The sequence below is a fragment of the Sturnira hondurensis genome, unplaced genomic scaffold, assembly GCF_014824575.4.
Source record: "Sturnira hondurensis isolate 20B ecotype Veracruz unplaced genomic scaffold, ASM1482457v3 Scaffold0000880, whole genome shotgun sequence".
Taxonomy (NCBI): domain Eukaryota; kingdom Metazoa; phylum Chordata; class Mammalia; order Chiroptera; family Phyllostomidae; genus Sturnira; species Sturnira hondurensis.
In genome coordinates, this window is record NW_028073511.1 from 12,181,288 (window position 1) to 12,202,088 (window position 20,801).

Genomic DNA, 20,801 nt, shown 5'->3' on the forward strand with positions numbered 1-20,801 from the left:
AGCCCATGTTTTTTCCTGACAAATCTGGGTTGTCACTGCCATCTACGCCCTCTGGGGCCACCAGCAAGCCAGGAGACCTCGGCCTGAGCTGCCTTCCTCAGGTTCAGGCAGGAATTTCGAGCTCTTGGCAACAAACTTCTTTAAGTGCTTACTGACTTCTTTTATTTTTTCCTAATTTGGGAAATTATACATACAAATTTTTAAAAACTCATTGTAGAGATTGAGTCCCTAACAGTACGTTAATACCACTAATGTCTGTTGTGCCTGCCTTAACAGCCTTCTACCTTCTGTTCATTTGCTTGCAGAGCTGAGCTGTCAGCATGGTACAGTTGGTATTACAGGTACTACCAAAACGCTGGGCGCTCCTGGTTACTCTCCCTCTGTGCCTGTTTCCTCAGGAGCGAAGGCTAGAGAGTAAGAGTCCTGTTGACAAAATGTTTGGCCTTTTTGAAACATGTTACTTGAGAAGACCCCTAGCTTTTCTTTACACCAGTACCCCGTCAGGAGCTTCCACCCTCCCCCTGATTCTCTGCTGACCCCTCGACTCCTATAGCTCTTTACTTTGTGTGTCCTCATTCGGTATACAGGGATGGGCAAAAGTAGGTTTAAGTCAAAGTTTGTTCTTATATTACTTTTTGTATTATTTTCCATATGAACTGAAACCTACTTTGCGCACCCCTGCACACTTTTCATTTTTAGAATGCTGACACCTTGGACATACATATCCTCAGCCTGCAGGCCTCAAGAGGGGAACCCCCACCTTTGTGCCCACTGTTGCCTCCAGTACATCACACCCATTGCCAGGCCCAACGTCAGATGCCTCCGGCCCCACCGCCCTCTCCCCTTTGAAACTGTGCTCTCTAGATCACTCCCACTAGGACCGATTTCACGCCTGTGAAAACAAACCACAAAGATGATTACATGGAGCTCCCCGACAAGGTTGTCTTCCCTCCAAAAACCTTATGCCATGAAAAACCAAAGAAAGAAGAAAATCTGCTTCACAGCTTCAGGGGGAAGGGCTCCTCCTTCTATAAAGGAAGCGCCACGTCGATCTGACAGTGGAGAACGCAGCTTCCAGTGCCTGTGACCCAGGCCCCCACAAAATCACACTTCTTTTTTAATTTAAGTAACTTTAAATGTTTTTCAGAAGGTATTCAAACCATACAAAAGTAGAAATATTGCTCTGGCCCCTCTACAAACTTCTGTACAGACTAACAAATCCCAAAAGCCGTATACACAGGTATATGTGGTTTCACAAAAATCCTGTAAGAAAAATCTCTTTATGGGCAAAACTCATTTTGAGGTATCTGATATATCAGGTATTGTTTCTCATGAAGGGGATTTGATTTGGTCTCGGGAAGCCAGCAGAGAGTCAATTCTCCTCCTAGACTTCCACACACTGGCCTCCTGTGGCTATTTAGCTACTTCAAATCAGCAGGGTCTGGCGCTTACAACTTAAACTGATAAATGCTGGTGTCACTGAGGAAGAAAACTGACTAAAGACCTAAGCTGCAAAGAGTGCACGGTAGCCTGCTGCCACCTTGTGGTAGATTCATGCAAATACAGGAGCAGTAAATCTTGCAGAGCAGAGCTTTTAAGAAAAAAATAAAAGTGTCTATAACAGCACAGAGTACTAAGGCCATATGCATAGAATAAGAATGGGTAGGTATATTCAAAGTCTTGAGTATTTAGGTCAAAGGTTCGTCGTATTGGTCTTAACTGGTGTTTGTGCAAAGAAAGCTTTCTTGGCCTCCATGACTTGCTTCCAGAACTTTTTTCTCTCCACCAGTGTAAAATGACCTAAAGCCTGCTCTAGACCAAAGTGCTTGGAAGAAAATAAAAGCCAACCAACACAGAAAGGATGAATAAAAACCAGATGAGCCCCCAAACACTCAGAAATCTTTTGTCTGGGGATCCAGTCTTTCCCACTTTACTCTCCACCTCATGGCAGCTTTCATTCCCACAGCTTCCAAGTCCTGATTCAGCTTCAGCACATGTCCCTCGGCTTCAATTCAATTAAACACTGTTATTCATAGGAAGAAAGGCAACGACCAAAATGGGGGTCCGGGTGGGGACTTTCTTGGCAGACCCCCAAAGTTTAGCCACGAGGCCTCCTCAGATGAGGAAAATGATGCCCTCCGACACCATGACCTGGTTGTCATCCTGCATCTTGCTCAGCGCTGCCTGGATCTCATCTGAGGAGAATGGCTCTTCTTTGTCCCGGTTGATGGATTCTGTGAGGCGATTCATGCCCACGGACTGGGCATGAGCTTCCTGGAACACCTCCAAGAGGGCCACCTTGAATGCCTTCAACCTGCCCAAGACAGGAAAACAGGGGTGAAGGAGGAGATAGACAAACCCAAATGCTTTCAGGCAAGATCTATGCTGGGAAAACCTAAAGTGTTAGTGCAGTATATTGCCCCTGCACACGCGCGCGCGCACACACACACGTACCTTTGATGGCTGTTCCACACCCAAGTTTTCCCCTTTAACACTCAACTGTTGTACACAGAGTTTTCTCAAACCTTCAATTTGAGCACGTTGAGAAATAAAAGTATTTTAAAATAAGAGGCCTTTGAGGGTGTGGGGAAATTGGCATTCTCATACACTGTTGGTAGAAATGTAAACTGGGATGGCATCTTTGGAAGGCAATTTAGCAACATGTACTACAATTTTGAAGAACATATCCATTGACCCAGGGAGTCCATTTCTAGAAATTAACCTTAGTTAGCTACACTCACACAAGCGCACTGATAATGAGAATGTTTACTGTAAACAGGTTCTAATGACAGAACCTAAATGTCCATCATTAGAAAACACAAAATAAAATTTTACACATCCATACTATGGACACTCCATAGTAATTAGAAAGAGATCTATACGGGCTGATTTAGAAAGTGCTATCAGATACAGTTCAATAGTTATCTCTGGGGTGTGGAATTACAATTGATCTTAATGTTTTTTCCTACTTTTCCATGTTTTCAATTTTCTTCAGTAAACATGTCATGTTGTATGTGTGTTTAAGGAAATAAAAGAAAAAAATCAAACCTTAGTCATAGAGTTTCTTTGTTGTTCAGTAACAAAATTTATAGATAAAACTTTCTAAAACTAGCGGTAAAACTCTTCATCTCAAAAGCAATAACAATTTGGTAAGAAAAAACAAATATAAGTATCCAGCCATGTAATATGAAAAAGAGACATTTATTGAAGATATAAGATACAAGAACCATTGTACACAAGATAATGACACCTCACTCTCCTTCTAAGTAGGCACCTTGGGACCTCACACAGTTCTCCCAGCATCTCTTCACTGTTCAGAACACTCTGCAAAATCCTTTGTTGGAATCACCATCAACTGCCCAATCATATTTTCCTGAATCACAAAATAAATTTTGCCACAACACATTTCATGACAAGAACCTGCTTCAAAATCTCGGACACAGTAGTTTTTGGAATCCCCAGATCTGCTTCTAGTTCTCACACGGTCAGTCACCGATCTTTGTTGATCGCAGCCCGTACATGTTCATCATTCTCAGGTGTTCTGCTGGTGGCAGGCCTTCCAGAATGTGGATCACTTTCGACAAATTCCTGACCATCTCTTAAGTGTTTATACCACTTTTATTGGCACTGCACTCATTGCCTCATCCCCAAAAGCCTTCTGAACCATCCGAATAGTTTCCACAGAGGAATGTTAGAGCTTAACACAAAATTTGATATCGATTCACTGCTCTACTCGCTCAGCTCAATCATTTTGAATGCGACAGCCACCAGTACACACGTTACTAAATAGTGTCTATCACACTCACTAACCAGTACAGTGAAGTCGTCATTGTTCACAGATATGCGTTCCAGTCCACGCTCCCTGGCTGCCAGGGTACATTGATGTCATGCAAACTGTTCTCCTCATATTAGCAACGGCTGGACTTTTTCTGGACAGACCTCACATATACACACATATACTTTATATTTGTAAATATATATTTTATATTTAAATTTATAAATATATAAATACATTTAAACTTGCAAACATATAAATACATACTTTATGTTAAGTTTTATATAAGTATAATTACATATACTTATATAAAATACATTTTATATATTTATTTACAAAAATATGTCATGTATATACAGTGTACCTACCTATTTATACACTAAAAATACAAATGTTTACATTTATAAATATATACATACTTTTATATTCATAAATATATATAAATATTGCTTTTTCCTTACTGAATTGTCATTTGAGATGAAGAGTTTTTACCATAAGAGTTTCAGAAAATGTTAGCTATAAATTATACACAAATCCATTTCTATTTTTCTGTATATTTTTACTTATACACAAATCTATCTATCTATCTATATCTCCTACTGAGAAGAACTGCGGGTTCAAAGACACAAGCTTTGTCCTTGCTCTAACTTCTCTTCCTGACTCACAAGGATTTCAGGTTTAAAATTCCCACCAAGAGAGAATTACTTAGAAAGCAATTGGTAAAGTGTAAACTAGGATTTTTTTTTTTTGTAAAGGGCATACAAGAATTCTTTACAAAGAATTTTTGTAAAATGTTTTAAGTTTGAAATCAGAAGCAGAGTATAAAATGTGTTTTAAGACCCCGGGGCCCCTGGTTCCGAGCTCCACTAACCAGCAGCTTGTTTTACACCCACTCCCACACGAGACACCCTTGCCTTACCAAGACACGTGGAATTCACTTCCCTACGCACCTGGATTCACTCAACTCCACCTGCTGGGACTCCACCGCCTCCTGTGTGTCCGCTGACTTTGGAGTTTGCACTTGAGAGGGTAAATGGTTGCAGAGCGAGAAGACAACAAGGTGAAGAAGCCATTTGCAAAAACATCAGAGAAGTGACCTTTTCCACTCCCCACCCCCAACGACTCTGCTGAAAACTACTTCCTAGGGTTCTTAAGGGACCAAGAAGGACGATCAGGATAAAGGGAAATCTCCAACGAAGGAACAATGTAAGAATTGTGTTGGGCAGGAGACCCTCAATACACATTATCTGGACGCTGCTGCCAGGCTTGGCGAAGAGCACAGTTGATCTAGGAGGAAAACAAACAACTGTGCGAAGCTTTTTTCCCAAAGTCTCACTATGAGTTTCTGAGGCTCTCTTGGAATAAACCTCTAGGACACAGGGTCCCAAGAGGAGAAAATGGGAGCCCCCGCCCTGCCATAAAATGCAATGCACAGAGTAACTAAAACATCAGGAGTCAAAGGAACCACCTCATTATCAGTAAGGGACACTCTCTTACCTTGAGGCATTTCCTTCTCTGTGTCACTGAAGTCATAGGGGTCATATGAGTCCCCATCCCTGGCATCTGAGTGATGATGAGTCTTCCTCCTAAAATACCCACAGCAGTTAAGAAAAGCTTTAGGAAGCCGTACCCTGTTCCTCTGACCATGAGAAAAAGAACCAGAAGCTTCTAGAACCAAAGTGAAACACTAGGCCCAGACCTATATGAACTGTTAACTTTTCCTGCTTCCCAAGACTTCTCCCTACCACCCACCCTCACAAATTCAGCCACAGTCCCAGAAGGAATAATTAACCTTGAGGGAAAAAATCCGAAACGTATACTCAAAAACTTCCGAGTGAGTTACTGCTCCTGCTACTCGACCTTTCTTGAGCAGGAAAGAGGACAAACGCCATCCCACTGATGGCAGTGAGGGCTCGCTCTCTCTTTCCTTTGTCCAAGTCACCTTCACCCCCAAACCCTGCAGATCCAGGCGCCTTTCCCAGAAGAACCCGATGTCTACCAACCTGATCCACCCTCCACACCTCCCCCAACACTGACTGCAGTCTCTTTCTCTCATTTCCCTTTGCCCCAACTTACCTCTTCCTCTTCTGTTCTTGGTCTTCCTGGCTTTTCTCCTCTTCATCTTCCATCTCTAATTCATCCTCATCTTGCTTCTTACGTTTCTTCTCCTTCTCCAGAACCTAGGGGCAAGCCAAGTATGCATGGGTGGGCGAGAGGGGTCACTGATGCCAGAGAACTGAATAAAGACCACTGAGTAAGAGTCCCTTCTGCACCATCAGCAGAGATGATGTCCACAGTTCTAATGACTCACCTAAGCCTCTGTTTGTCCCCAAGTCCCAGAACCATGACCAAGGGCTAGGCTGCTACCCATCTTTAGACAGGCTGAGTCATGTGTTTAATGCCTTTCACACAGTAGGTACTCAATGAGTGTTTACTGAACAAAGAAATGAATGAAAAAAAGACAAAAACAAAAACAAAACTCAAGGCTACAATGGTTAAGTGGGAAACAACTCATTTCTTTATAAATCAGGTGTTCACACATTTAAGACTACTTCCACCCTAGCAAGAGACAGCCATGAAAGGCTCAACAGACCCACAATTAAACCCCAAAACTACAATTCACCAGACTGAAGGATGGGAGTCCATGGGGCAGAAATAATGAGTAAAAGAGAGTCAAGTCTTCAAGGTCTAAAACAACAGAGATGCAGTGTCACAAGCAGAAATACGACGAGAACCAAGTCTGAGAGTTCAACTTCTACGTGAGGTTTTGAGGTATCACTATAACACTGACCTGAAGAGGCTGCCAAGGGGAAAGGTATAGAAGGTAGAGGAAGATTATCAAGGTCAATCCTTTATAAACATCTACTCTTCTAAGAGACCAAGGAAGCAGAGAAGCTACAGCACATCAGTGAAACCGGCCTCCTTCAGGGGCTCTAGCATCGGTATTTAAACACTTTCCAGCTGGTTCTCGCACGTGGCAAGGATTGGAAACCCCTGGTGCTGCGGGTCCCAGGGAAAGGGAGGTCAAGTGAACAATGGCGGACAGACGCTGCTTTCTGCCCATGACCCAGACACAAGGCGGCTCTGAAGCCCAAGCAGCAATGATTAATTCAGAAGAACCCCTCACCGAGCATCTGAATCCTCACCTTTTTGAAGTAAGCGTACTGGACCAACTCCACGGCTTCCTCTGCATCCTGCAGGTCCACAGTCTTGCTCATGCGGGCCTTGGCGTGGGCCGTGGCCAATCGGATCAGGGTTTCCAGTGTCCGCGCTGTAACTGGAGATGTCTGCGCAAGAAAACAAAAGAGGATTACTCACCCAGAATTACGCGTATTCTCCAGGAACGCCCACCATTCCCACCCACTGAAAGGGAATGACACTACCAGAAAAGCTCTAGGAAGTCCAACCAACGGATTCAGAGTCCTGTATTCTTTATAACTACCATGCAAAATTCAGAAAGATGAAAATTATCATGGAGATACGCGTGAGAAAGTGCTGAGGGAGGGAAGAGTGGGTGTAGAGGAAAGAAAATTAGGCATCTTACAGCTGGAAAAGTAAAAAAAGCCTCGAAAGAGAACAAAAGTGATAGGAGAGAAGTAGTGCCTTACAGCGGGCCTGAAATGCATCAAGAACTTTGCTTTTACATTCTTTGTGTCATTACGCCCTCTTACTTTCTTGGAAAGTTTTAGATAAGTGACATGAGACTCAAGTGATTTGTCCAAGGCACACTAAGGGAAAGGCGTGAAAGGGGACACGTTTTTAGGAGTCCAGAGGAAGACCAGAACTCTGACGTGCTCCTGCCAAGTGATTCTCCCCCGGGTGGGCGCCTGCCAAACTGGGGTGCTTCCATCTCTTTTAACTATTCTTGTCTCAGTAGGACCCCTGGCCTAAGGAATCAGTATGTGTTTAGTACTAGACTTATGTACTCACTTTTTTTAAGTTTCAGGTGATGCTGATGTGCCCTTCTAGTTAAGCCCTGACATTATCCAACCTTCTCGTTATTTTATGGATAAGGGAACCGTGACCTGAGAGGTGAAAGGATTTGTGCGAGGTTCCAAAACTAGTGAAGACCTTGGATCAAAACAAAGGGCTGGGACCCTCTGCTCCGCCTCTCGTCTCCCACTGAGGGACGCATCCGGGGCGGATGTGGTTACTTCTACTTCCAAGTTTTCAAAATTACCACTTAAACCCAACCTGACATTCAAAAACAAATATATTCCTTTATATAGCTTAACCAAATCTGTCAATGACTTAGAAAATTAACAGAGTTTGGAGGTTATGTAGTCCATCGTAAGCTCTGACTGGTATATTACGTTCAGTGAGAGGGCCTCTGACACACTGGGATGTATTCCCATGATGGGAAATTTAAAAAGACAGGGGCTATTTATTCTGAAGACAAGTCGTACAAAATCTCCAGAAAGCAAAACTGAGACCCATGGGTAAGTCACAGGGAAGCAGTTTAAGTTCAGTACGCAGAAGCATATCCCAGCACTTCAAGGCAGTGACGCACTAGGCATGCTTTCACTGGGGGCGTCAAGGACGTCCTGGCAAGAACTCCAGAAAAGGGAATGCCTGTCCTGCTGTGAGGCTGGCACAGGCGGTGTGGAATCAATTCTAAATCCCAGAGTCTCTGTCTCTACCGCATAACGAGGGTTTTGGACTTGGGTTTGTGAACTCCTATATGAACTAAAGTGTCCCAAAACATTCAGATACATTCATGGGCTGGTGTGTAAGGTTTCAAGAACTAGTTTTGGAAAACCGGCACAGTTGCCCAACTCTAAAAATCATTGGTCAAAGTCCAACTCAAGTATCGCGCTCTGGGAATCCTTTCCTGAGACTCACACTTTTGGGAAGGTCTAAAGGAGAAGCCGATAGCATCTTCATCTATCTCCAGCATTTTCAGGTGCCACACTGCGGTTTGTGTTTTAAATCTGCATGTATGACCTTTCTATCTACCGTTCTGCCTCCCCACCCCAGATCTGAGCTCTTGGACAGCACTTCACATTGTAATGCTGCATGTCAGAAAACAGAGACGAGTTCAGTTACCAGAAGTTGTTCATGTTTGCTAAATAGATCACAGCTTCCAGGGGCCAAAACTACCTGAGCTGACCTGATACGTGTTTATCTCTGGGGCTCCCATTTCACTTTCCTCCGAAAACAGAAATGATTAGAATTGTGTGAAGACCAGAAAGAAAAAGGTAAAAAACCACTACATTGAAATGGTTTCAGAGCTCTGGGAGAGGAGGCACTGTTCCCCAGCCACACACTTAGGGGCCGCCCTTGCCCGCGGGCACCCTCACCCTGGCTGTGTCGGAGCCCATGCTGTCCTGGCTGCGCAGGCGTGAGTACTCCTCTGCAATGTGGGCGGCCGACTCCTGGGTTAGGATGGGCTTGATGATTTTGGCCACGTGGATGTACTTCTTCATGAAAGCTGCATTCACCATCTTCTCCCTGGACGGGCACACAGTGAACTGCCCTGCCCGGCCCCACCTCAGCACCTGCCGGGGATAGTGGCTTTGCCTCTCCTTAGAGAGGTCAAGGGGCAAGGCAGACACAGCCTAGAACTCATTACCACGAATCTCATATGGAACATGTACAAGGCCCTCTCACATCTTTTTATTTAATGCTACAGGTATTACTTAGATATTACTTGCGAGGTACAAGTTTGGGTATTATGTACCCTAATGTATAAATAGGAAAACTATGACTTAAGAGATGCGTAAGGAGACTCACATTCTGTTTTCTGACTCAAAATTTTATGTTCTTAGATTTAAAGATTATGTTATGCTCCCTCCTGCACCACAGCCCAAAATAGAGGTAGCAGACCTCACATTTCATGCTTTGAGCACCTGATCGGTTTCCTTTATCCAAATCCACTTGCAAAGCCGCCAGAGCTTGCCATCTACAAACCCTTCACCATGAACCCAACATAACAGCTTCATGACTTGTGCAACCCTTCACATACGAGGGTGACATCACACCCCCACCATCGGTTAGGTATGTCACCAAACCTTGTACTTAGGAAGAGATCAGAACTTAAGTTTAATCACCCACAAACATTTACAAGGCAAGTGGCCAGGAAAAAATGGTCTACCTATGGATCCAGAAGGAACGAAAACAGGCCCACATGGTTATGACGCCAAGCATAATCTTAACCTGGGCAGCATATACACATACACATGCCCCAATGTCAGATGTACACATGCTCTAATATGACACAAATCTCAGGTTCCCTCAAGGGACAGGTAAAAGAAATACTCACTTTTTCTTCCTGTTTCCATGCAGAAGGTTGTCATGCTTCTCATAAATCTGGGTGTCTTGCTGGTCTTCCTGATGAAAGTTGGGATCATCTGTGGCCAGGATATCCACCGCACTACCCAAAGGCATAGCTAGAAAACCCATGTTGAGAGAGTCAGAAGGAGTTTAACCTAGGGGAAATCACCTCTATTATAGCACAGGAAGGAGGAGAGACAAGACTCACAAAGCAAGGACCTGTAAGGGAACAGACATGTGGAATCCACAAGTAAGGAAGGTGGAACCACCTGGCCCACAAAGGATGCTTAACGGTGTTCCCAGATCCAGAAATGGACAAAAGACACACCTCAGAATAACCTCCAGTGAGTAAGAAGGGGATCCAGGGAAGAACATCTTTGACATCATTCCTGACACCCACCACCCCCTCAGTTGGGCCTCATATGACAGCATCTGTTTAGATTCCCTTCCCTTCCTCACTCTTCTCATGGTCTCACCATCGCCATCCTGCTCCCCTGGTGCCCTGTAACGGTGCATCCTAAGGACGTGGTCTGAGACCTCCCGATCCTGCTCAGGGTCCATCTGATCCAGCATGATGAAGAGTAAGTCAAATCGGGATAGCAGCGAGTCCTGCAGCCCGATGTTCTCCATGGGGGTCTTGTACTGATCATACTGGGAAAACAAGAAAACAGTAAAGTAGAGGCAAAAACCAACAAAAAGGACAAGGCAGTGCCTCTAACAGGCTGCGCAGGGGTCTCAAAACCAGCCTCCTCCTTCCTGAGCTTTATTCTGCTCCTCTCACTCCCAAGGCAGGACCAACCCTGAAAAATGACTCCCTCTTCCCTACCTGTTATAAAGACAAGACAAGCTGGCTAAACCGCAAGCACCTGGAAACTCTGGAACCCCTTACTCAGAAGGTAATGAGTAAAGTAAAAATGATCAATAATCTACAAGTCATAATATCTTAAGAACCATGGGAGTTTCCCCCTGGGAGTCAAGAGTTCCTATATTATCTTTCAACTCAAGATCTATTAGGCTGATGCCTACCTACCCCCACACACACTTTAGTCAGAAGGTCTTACAACCTTGTAGGTAAGATTAGTAATTATTCTGACCACGTTCATGTTTCCAGACTTGCCATTTTCTCTCTACATATCCCTATAATCCTTCAGAACAATGTAAACACACATTAGCATTAATCTGAAAACCTGTAGTTCTCAACCCACACTATGAGTCTAAACCATAATTACCAAGAGCCCCAACCCAGAGATCTGGATTCAGAAACTCTGGGCTAGGGATCAGGCACCTGTATGTTTAAAAACCACCACCAAAAAAGGTATTCCCGCAGTGGGATTGCCAGAGCCCACCATGGGCTCTGGGCTCAAATCCTAGCTTTGTCATTTCCTAGTTTGCGACTCTTAAGCAAGTTACCTAAACTTTTAAGCCTCCATTCTCTCATCTGTAAAATGAGAAAACCACCTAACCTCACAGGGGTTACTGTGAGGATGAAAGAAGTTGATAAATATAAAGCATTTATAAATATTAGTTAATAGTATTATCATGGCAGAATCTTTAAAGAGAGCAATTTGGCCCTAGCTGGTGTAATTCAGTGGACTGAGTGCCAGCCAATGAACCAAAGGGTTGCTGGTTCAATTCCCAATCAGGGCACATGCCTGGGTTATGAGGTAGGTCCCCAGTAGGGGGCATATGAGAGGCAACCACACATTGATGTTTCTCTCCCTCTTTCTCCTTCCCTTCTCCTCTCTCTAAAAATAAATAAACAAGATCTTTTTTTTAAAAAGAGGGCAATGTGGCAATCTCTACCAAAATAAAAATGCATGTAACTCAATATTTAAGTCCATTGGTAGGAATTTAACAGGCATATTCCCAATGTATAATGTATAACAAAACACAAATAAAGAAATGTTCACTGCAGCTTCATTCACAAAAGCAGGAAGGAAAAAGGGGTAACAGCAAATGCTCATCAAATGGAGACTAGTTAAACACATTTACTATAAATCCATATAACAAAATACTAGAGAGCTATAAAAAAAAGGCAAAACTCAACAAATCCCAATTGGAATAAATACAAGATTACATCTAAGCACACTATAGTCATACTAAGAACCAAAGACAGACTAATTTTAAAAGAAGATGGAGAGTGCATCGTTGGTACATGGTTTTTATTCTCTGAAAACACTCAAGAGCTGTTACTGGCTATCTCTTGGGGAAAAAACAGGAAAATAAAAGGCTTTCAATTTCTACATTGTATCTCTGTTCTGTTTGTAAACCCTCCTACCACACGTACATAGTGCTTTCATTTCGATGTCAACACAGATTACCTGGGAAGTGACACTGCAGGTCACTTGCGTTTTCTGAAGTTACTTTAAATAAGCAACTTTCCAGGGGGTTCTGATCTGTACGGTGGGTGAGGAACCCTGGCCCTACACCAAGGACGGTAACAAGACGATAAGCTGACTTTGGCCTTTGGCTTGTTGTTCCCCAGGTCACCTGAACTGAACTTCTCGGCCCAGTTACTCAGCAGAACTACATGAAAGTGAGGACAATGGTTAAGTGCCTGATTCCACTGACCCTGCCATAGACGGGGTTGGCTGCCGCCAGAACACTGCAGCGGGCATTCAGTCGCGCGTGGATGCCAGCCTTGGCGATGGTGACTCGACCCTGCTCCATCACTTCATGGATGGCGGTGCGGTCCATGTCAGACATCTTGTCAAACTCATCGATGCAGACCACGCCTCGGTCAGCCAGGACCATGGCCCCCGCTTCCAGACGGCGTTCCCCTGGGGAGTAGGGAGGTAATAATACTACGGTCCAGGTTGTGGGGGACAGAAGGGAGATTTCAATCCCGCTCCTTGGCACCTCTCACTGTCGCACATGAGAACAGAGTGAGGTCAGCTCCTGGACACTTAGAGGAGTCCCTGGTGGGTCACATCCTCAAGCTCCAACCTGAACCTCATCTCCTTGTTCCACTTTGATGCCTAAGCAACTAGCCTCCAATCAAGTTCCTTCACAGATTTTTCTCTCTTCATCCTCATCCTCGAGTAATTTCCTAACCAGATCTCTGTTCTCTTTCACTCCTCTTGAAACCCCTTCCTCTAATTTAGGAAATAGTACAATCTTCACTTTTATTACCCTTCCAATTCACTCTCTCCTTCAAAACCCTTTTTAAAATAGCCTTCTGGGAGATATTCTTGTCCAAAGAAGGCGACCCAAACTTAAATTGAACTCCCCACTAGTGCCACATGCTCAGTCCTCCACAATCTGGCCCAAACTAACCTCTCAAGTGTGTCTTCCCAACAGAAGCCAGTACCTAGAGCAAGCACCAAAAGTTACACTCCATCTCACTGCTGGACGTTTGCCAAGGACCCTTAAATGCTCCCTTACCTGTTTCCTGGTCTGTGGTGACAGCGGCCGTGAGACCCACTCCAGAGGAGCCCCGGCCAGTGGTAGGGATAGCCCGGGGGGCGGTGCACAGCACATACCGCAGAAGCTGAGACTTGGCAACCGATGGGTCTCCTGTAATCGGATGGGGGCAGCGGTGACTCTAAGAAACTCCCCCACACTCCCCAGCAAGTTCTGCTTTTATAGAACAGCCCTTAGAATAACAGAAAATACAGTAATAGGTTATCAACATTATTTCCTTCACTTTCCCTTTAGCATTTGTGGAATATATTTTAGATATATAAACGGAGACCTAGAAATAATAAAAAAAACTTATTTTATCTTTTTGCCCTTTGATGGGACTGAAATACAGCCAATTACAGAATATACCATCTTACAGGAAGCAGAGTCCCACACCACACTCCTCAAGGGAAAGCCAAGCGTCTATAGCAAACCCCCAACACCATACCTATGAGGAGAATATTGATGTCCCCACGAATGTGACTGCCGTTTTCTAGGTCTCGTTCCACCCCTCCCAAGAGCAAGCAGAGGATTGCCTTCTTGACATAGTCATGCCCATAGATGCTGGGGGCCAATGACCTGGCCAACTGGTCAAAGATATCCTACAGGAGAAATATCAATGGCATGAAAAGCCTAATGAGATTCAATGGGATTGTGCTGAGCTCCCACTTACACTGTAGCCTATACAAAATGCCTGAAGAAATACAAGTACACGAGCACCATTTTTAGTCCTAACAGCTTCCTCTCTAAGACAAATCTCAGCCATCAGATCATCTTCAGAACAGGTCCAAAGAAAGCCTACATTCCAAAACTTGCTTGGAGGTTTAATCTTTAAGGAGAAAGTGAACCCTGATCAAGATTGAAATCTGTTTATCTTTATACTCTCCAATGATATTAATCAATAAATGATCATTTTTAAGCCAGAAAAGTGTTTCCAGGTTCAGTGAGTATGCATTGTGTGCTTCAGCACTAAGTACTATCACACAGGCATTATATTTTGTTCAATTCTAAATATGAATAGTCTTTAAAAAGACAAATTTGAGAACTAAAAAATAACATTTTAAATTTAAGTTACAATGTATCACTGTCTTCAATAAAGATTCATTGGTACGGTGATATTCTAACTCCTATTCTTTATTTATATTAGATTCACTTAGCAACCCAGCAGGTAGCACAAAAGAAATATTAAGGAGCACAGAGCAAAAACAACCTGTTACTTGCTGACTGGGTCAAAACTAGAAGCCAGCACCAAATACTGCAGAGGAAAAACCTTGGCCTTCCTCCAGATCCAGTTCAAACATGGCTGTGCCCAAACACAGCCCGTACAAATCCACCCCCACCCTCAAATCGCTGAAGGACATCCAGACCTTGGATCGGGTTTTACTGAACTTCTTGATCTTGGCTATATCCTCCGCAGAGAACGAAGGCTGAATGTCCTTGCTCATCTGCTTCACATTGCAGGCGATCAGAATTGTCCTGGGACAAAGAGCATTAAGAAAAAGCCTGTTATTTTCCATTCCTAACATCAGAACTTTTTTAGGTTAATGATCTAGAACTGCAAATTGAAAAACAAACGAGAAGAGAAGAGAAGAGGAGAAGAGACTATTCTAAATTAAACAACTGATTCTCTGTTCATCCAGGACCTAAACATGCCTCACCTTGGGAATTTATCTCCTGCTGACTCACAGAGCTTCAGGTAGAAGACGTAGGCAGGAGGTAGGAATAGACGAGATACTCCCAAACAAGCCATGAAACTACAAATCATCACTCTTGGCATAAGATAGTATCAGCAGTGTTATGACAGAAAAGAGGCACCCCCATCTCCCAGGCAGGTGGAGTGGTCCACCTGTCTGTCACAACTCTCTGGATTACGGCAAACTAGAGCAAGACCACCACCAGATATGGAAGCTGCCAATGGCATTCCAACACTTCACGTCTGAGCCTTTACCTGAAGTTCCCAGAGGTGTAGCCTCCCTTCTTTCCAGGAAGGCAACGGTAGGTCCCCACCACCTGGACTCGGTCACCAGGCTTCACTTTATCCACCAAGTCATCATCCAGAATGACATCTACTGAGCGGGGAAGCTGGCCGGCGGGGGCCTTCTCCGGCATCTCCTGGATGGTGACAGTCTGATGGTCCTTATAGACAGAAAGGCCATATTCTGTCTCAAGGGGATTATTTTCCTCATCCTGGAAAAGACACAAAGAAAGCACAGTTATCTCAGCCCTGCCTTAGAAATACCCCTTATTAGGGGAAGGGAAACAGATATAATTTGAAGATGACTTCATGAGATTTTAATATCCAAAAAAATTTAAAAAGCCAAGTATCTGCCCTGGGTGGTGTAGCTCAGTGGATTGGGCATGGGCCTATGAAGCAAAGGGTTGCCGGTTCAATTCCCAGTCAGGGCACATGCCTGGGTTGCAGGCCAGGTCCCCAGTAGGGGACATATGAGAGGCAAACACACACTGATGTTTCTCTCCCACTCTTTCTTCTTCCTGTCTCCTCTTTCTAAAAACAATAAAATATTTTTTATAAAAGCCAAATATCTTCTCTACTTTTTCCAACCTTATCTGTTCTAATAACAAACCATCTAAATGGAACAGGCAATCTACAGTCTGAAGGGATCATGGCTATATTAACATCTAAATTAAGAGTCTCCCACTACTAACACCGAATATATGCTCTCACTATGATGTAGTTATTTCCACTCCTAGGTAATACCCAACAGAAACACTCTCCCAAAGCCTTATACCACAAAGTTCTCAGAAGCACTATTCCTTAGAACCAAAAATTAGACAATATCCAAATGCCAGCAACAGAATGGTTAAATAAATGTGGTATATCCACACAAGTGAATTGTACAACAATGAAAATGCATGAAATATACCCACACGCAACATGGATAAATCTCATAAACAGAAGCTACCACACAGTATGTGCAAGTATTTATTTAGATAAAATATAAAAATAGGCAAAAGTAATCTATGCTGCTGGACATCGGGACAGCCTGACACAGCAGTGTGGGCCCTCAAATGGGACTCCTGATTGCTGGTAAGGTTCTGTTTCCTGTGCTGGATGATTTTATAGGTATCCATCAAGTTGTACGCTTGTATGTGCTTTCCTGTATGCATGTTAAACTTCAGTAAAAACATTGTTACATTTGTATTTCTTTGCGACTTGAATTTTCAAGAAAACACAATACTTACTGAATGTGCAAAACACAATACTATGTGCAAAACACTGCTATTATTTTAAGGAATTATCTCATAGAATCATTACAGCAATCTTTCACATTTTATAACAGCTTTAAAAAAAAGGTTAAATAAGTTCCCTAAGATCACACCGTAAGGAGCGGAGCCAGGACCCAAGGCAGGTATAAGGCCAAAGCCCAAGCTCTTAAGCACCACAATCGACACAGCAGCTCCAGTGACCTGGTCCAATGCACTTCTCAGCTCAAGAAAAGAAGCCTGGCCACCGTAGTTGGTATAAGAGGACTCCTTGAGTACTACCCAGAGCAGAAATTCTAGGAAGTACGATTCTAGAAAGTAAAGTAACTTAGAAAATGCAACTGGCCTATAAAAGTAAAAAGACATTCGTCCCAGTCCTTAGGGTCATCATCACCCGGGACTATAAGCAAGTCACTCAATCTCTCCAGACCCCCAAAAATCACCTGGAGGTAGACCGAATGATTCTAAAGTAAGTTGCAATTCCATTTCTAAGATACTCTTGTTTTAGCTGTTTATCTGTTAAGACTCCCCTGGTTGATAAAACTAAGGACAAGGGCTGGGTCTTATTTATACCTGTGTCCTCCATGGCACCCAACAATTCTCTGGATACAGTAGCTCTCAATTAGAATTAATGGTGGGAGGTATTCTTTGATAGGATGAATTTAGACATCAAGTAATCAATATTGATCATCTTCTTTTGTCTCATTAAGGCTTCACATCATCCTCAATTCAGATCAGCCTGCACACTCAGAATAAAGCCGCTGCTTACACCAACCTTCTCTCACATTGTAGTAAATACTTGCAAAGAGTGCATAGCAGCATTATAGCGTATTTTTCCACATTACTTAGACTATAAAATTATAAGTTTGCTAAAAGGTGGATGTAGATGAAAAGTTTTCCTTTTTCCAAGCATTCCATAATTTTCTAAAGTATTTATTCTTTTTTACAATAAAAATCATCAACTTTCCATATTTCCTGGCTAACAATCTATGTTTCCTTTAGATTAACCCTTAATCTTTACTTTTCACCCTATTTACTTTTAGAAGACTTCACGTATTACCCAATTACCTGCATTAAAAGAGATTTATTTGACTACAGCCTCCAAAGAGGCCCAATCGTTCACTTCCCTCACCTTGGTGGGATAGACAGAGGTGGAGGGAAAGGCCACCAGGGTGGTGAGATCAGAATAACGTCGCTCTATGGTCTTCTTGGTAGCAGGACAGTAGTGGACACTGCGGACAACTTTGGGACGAACTAGAGAGCCTAGGAATGGAAAACGTACACATACATTAATCCAACTGGACAGTGACAAAGGTGAGATCTAACCTGGGCAAGCCTATGATGACTCCAAATACTAATATATTTGTATACTGGTTTAAGCTATTTCAGTAGTATTTGTCATTTATTCATTTTTACATTTATATATAGAACATCACCCTACCCAGATTTTAAGTACATCCTATCCCGATTGAGAAACAGAAGTTCGGGGTTAGAAAGGGGAGACTGCCAAGAGCCAGGACTCCTCCACTCTCAGCAGAACTCACCATTCTGCTGGCACGGGAGGTCATTCAAGGTCCTCCTAATCCCTGTGCACTCGGAGCTCCTCCAAGGTTCACCTAGTAATTTAATGCTCCACTCTTCTGATGCCACAAGCTACCCTGCTCTACCCCACCTCTCCTGCTTTCCCAGCCCCTTTAAGTCTATCCCACCTCCATTCTCAGACTCTTATGTTAACCCACTCACACTTAGTGACAATGCCCTCCACACAGACTACACAGCTGAGGAAGCAGGAGGTCAGAGTCCGGGGAGAGACGTGCTTGGAGCCAAAGCTGCCCTCCAGTCCTATGTAGAACTCCTCATACTGCTTGGCATAGGTGGCATCAATGGAGGCCACAAAATCCTTTAAGGCCCGCTGGAAGGCAACCAGCTCCTCAAAGGCATTGTTCAGGAGGCTACATATGGACAGAAGAAAAAATAATTAGGCAGAGAGGACAGAACTCACAACTAACCCTCAAAACAGAAGCAGATATTCTGAAAAAGTTTTAAATATTTTATTTATTTACTTTTTAGAGAGAGGGGACAAGAAGGAGAAAGAGAGGGAGAGAAACATCAATGTGTGGTTGCCTGTCATGTGTCCCCTACTGGGGACCTGGCCTGCAACCCAGGCATGTGCTCTGACTGGGAATCGAACTGGCAACCCTTTGCTTCACAGGCCCATGCTCAATCCACTGAACTACACCAGCCAGGGCTACATTCTGAAATTTTTTAAAATTGACTTTAGAGAGAGAGAAGAAGGGGAGTGGGTAGAAGAGAGGGAAGAAGGGAGGGAGAGGGTAAGGGAGAGAGAGAAACATCATTTTTTTGTCCCACTTATTTATACATTTCATTGGTTGATTCTTGTATGTGCCCTGACCAGGGTTCAAACCAGCAACCTTGGTGTATGTACATGGACAATGCTCTAACCAACTGAGCTCCCTGGCCAGGACACAGAAGTGGACATTCTTAAATGATAAAGGCCAGGGAGTAAAGGTAAGGCAATAAGGACTTCAAGGTCAAAAACATTTTGGCCAGTTCCAATGTGGGAAAGAGAGAAGGGAGCCATTCTCACCCAAAGCCAGGATAGCCCCTTGGAAACACTTGCCACTCACCGATTAGCCCTCTTCTCATTTTTCCTGCGTAGGTCATTCACATTTACAATCAGCCGGTACTGGTTGTCACTGATCAGCTCCCGAACTTTGCTCTGATAAATTCCCTGGTCCTCCTGCAAAATAGCCACCACCACAAATCACAACAACCACAATTCAAAAATGTTTTGAATCAGCTCTCACAGCAAATGTCAATCTCTGCAGCAGAGCTGAACCCCAATTTCTCCCATATTGTCACTCACTAGCCTCAGATTCTATATACACCCAAAAGGGATAGTATAGGGATTATGACTTCCTCAAGGTCCACGGTATTATTCCTATTATCAACAGCTTTTGTATGCAGTCATTTCTTAACCTTTAATGGGGAATGAACATGAGCTCATAATTAGTATAAAAGGACAATAAATGCAAACCTTGTTAACATGTAAATTAAATGGGGTTTTAATATTCGTATTTAAGTGAGTTTCCATTTAAAATTATAGACATAATTAAAATATTTTAATTCCCAGGCATCTGTATAATATAGAAAGAGTTCTCATACCTAAACCTAAAGGCATTGGGAGCCTCAGCTACTAATGTACGGATACAGCATCAGCAACCCTTCAAGATGCTTCACCAGCATTCTATGGCTTTCAATCTGGGGTAGTACACCAAATCCCTTCATCTGCGTAACAATCACTTTCTCTCTGCATCTCACTTAGTATTGAAGAAAAAGGCTGCCAAATTAGGAAGTCTTCCAGCAGAAAGTCAGTCCCTAAAACCTGGAACCCTCAATGCAGCAGACCACTGCCATCCTATAGCAGAGCTTCCCCCCACCTAACCCCCCAAGTTAAGAGAGCCGAGAGTGACTTCCAAAAGGTTCAAGTGGACTTTGCCGTTTTGTTTGCATTTGAAGAAAGCCTGTCAAATCTCCCGCGACCCGGCCATCACTCGTACTTAGGAGAAAGTCACAGGACGGCTCTCTAAGGCTCAAGAACAGAAAAACAAGTAAGGACTGAGTCCACCACGAAAAAACTTAGAAGATCGGGGTGGAAGGCTCCTCCGCAGGCCGGCCTGGCCCGCCTCTACCTCCCGGCCCGTTCACTGCTCTGCGGGCAGCGCAGTCCCGCGTGGCCAGCCTCCGCCCGTTCGCCTCCCAGGCTCCAAACTCCCGAACCTCGCAACCCAGCGCCTCCCTCACCTCGTCATCCAAGAAGTCCAGGTAATCTCTCTGCGCCTCCCGCAGCTCCACATCATCCAGCACCACGGTCCCCGCCATGCTTGTCAACTCGCAGCTACCTCCTCCAAAGTCGCGCGGACAGTCTTAGGTGACCCCGCCCCGGCGCGAAAACTTGCGAACGTTTCCCGCCACCAAAAGTTACCATGAGGAAAGGACGGGATGTCGGGGAGGATGTACATACTCTGATTGGTTAACTCGTTTTACCCTAATCTAAATACTACCCAATCGAGAGCTTCTACTTCGCGTTCACTAGCGGCGCCTA

General features: G+C 43.9%; 1 protein-coding gene across 2 annotated transcripts; it reads right to left on the minus strand.

Annotated features, from left to right (window-relative positions):
* Window positions 1-1,121: 1,121 nt before the first annotated feature.
* On the minus strand, window positions 1,122-20,792 carry MCM3 (minichromosome maintenance complex component 3). Of its 2 annotated transcripts, XM_037054755.1 has the most exons (17): window positions 20,501-20,792; window positions 19,324-19,436; window positions 18,419-18,627; window positions 17,808-17,938; window positions 15,399-15,637; window positions 14,818-14,926; window positions 13,899-14,052; window positions 13,433-13,564; window positions 12,620-12,828; window positions 10,525-10,699; window positions 10,038-10,164; window positions 9,076-9,226; window positions 6,922-7,062; window positions 5,852-5,955; window positions 5,273-5,361; window positions 4,726-4,795; window positions 1,122-2,314 (listed from the first exon to the last, which is right to left on the minus strand). In XM_037054755.1, the coding sequence occupies exons 1-17, from the start codon at window positions 20,576-20,578 to the stop codon at window positions 2,116-2,118; spliced, it is 2,430 nt and encodes an 809-aa protein (XP_036910650.1). In that variant the 5' UTR covers window positions 20,579-20,792; the 3' UTR covers window positions 1,122-2,115. The 2 variants fall into 2 exon arrangements, with proteins under 2 accessions (XP_036910650.1, XP_036910660.1); XM_037054765.1 differs by lacking the exon at window positions 19,324-19,436 and having other exon boundaries at window positions 20,501-20,553.
* Window positions 20,793-20,801: the final 9 nt, after the last annotated feature.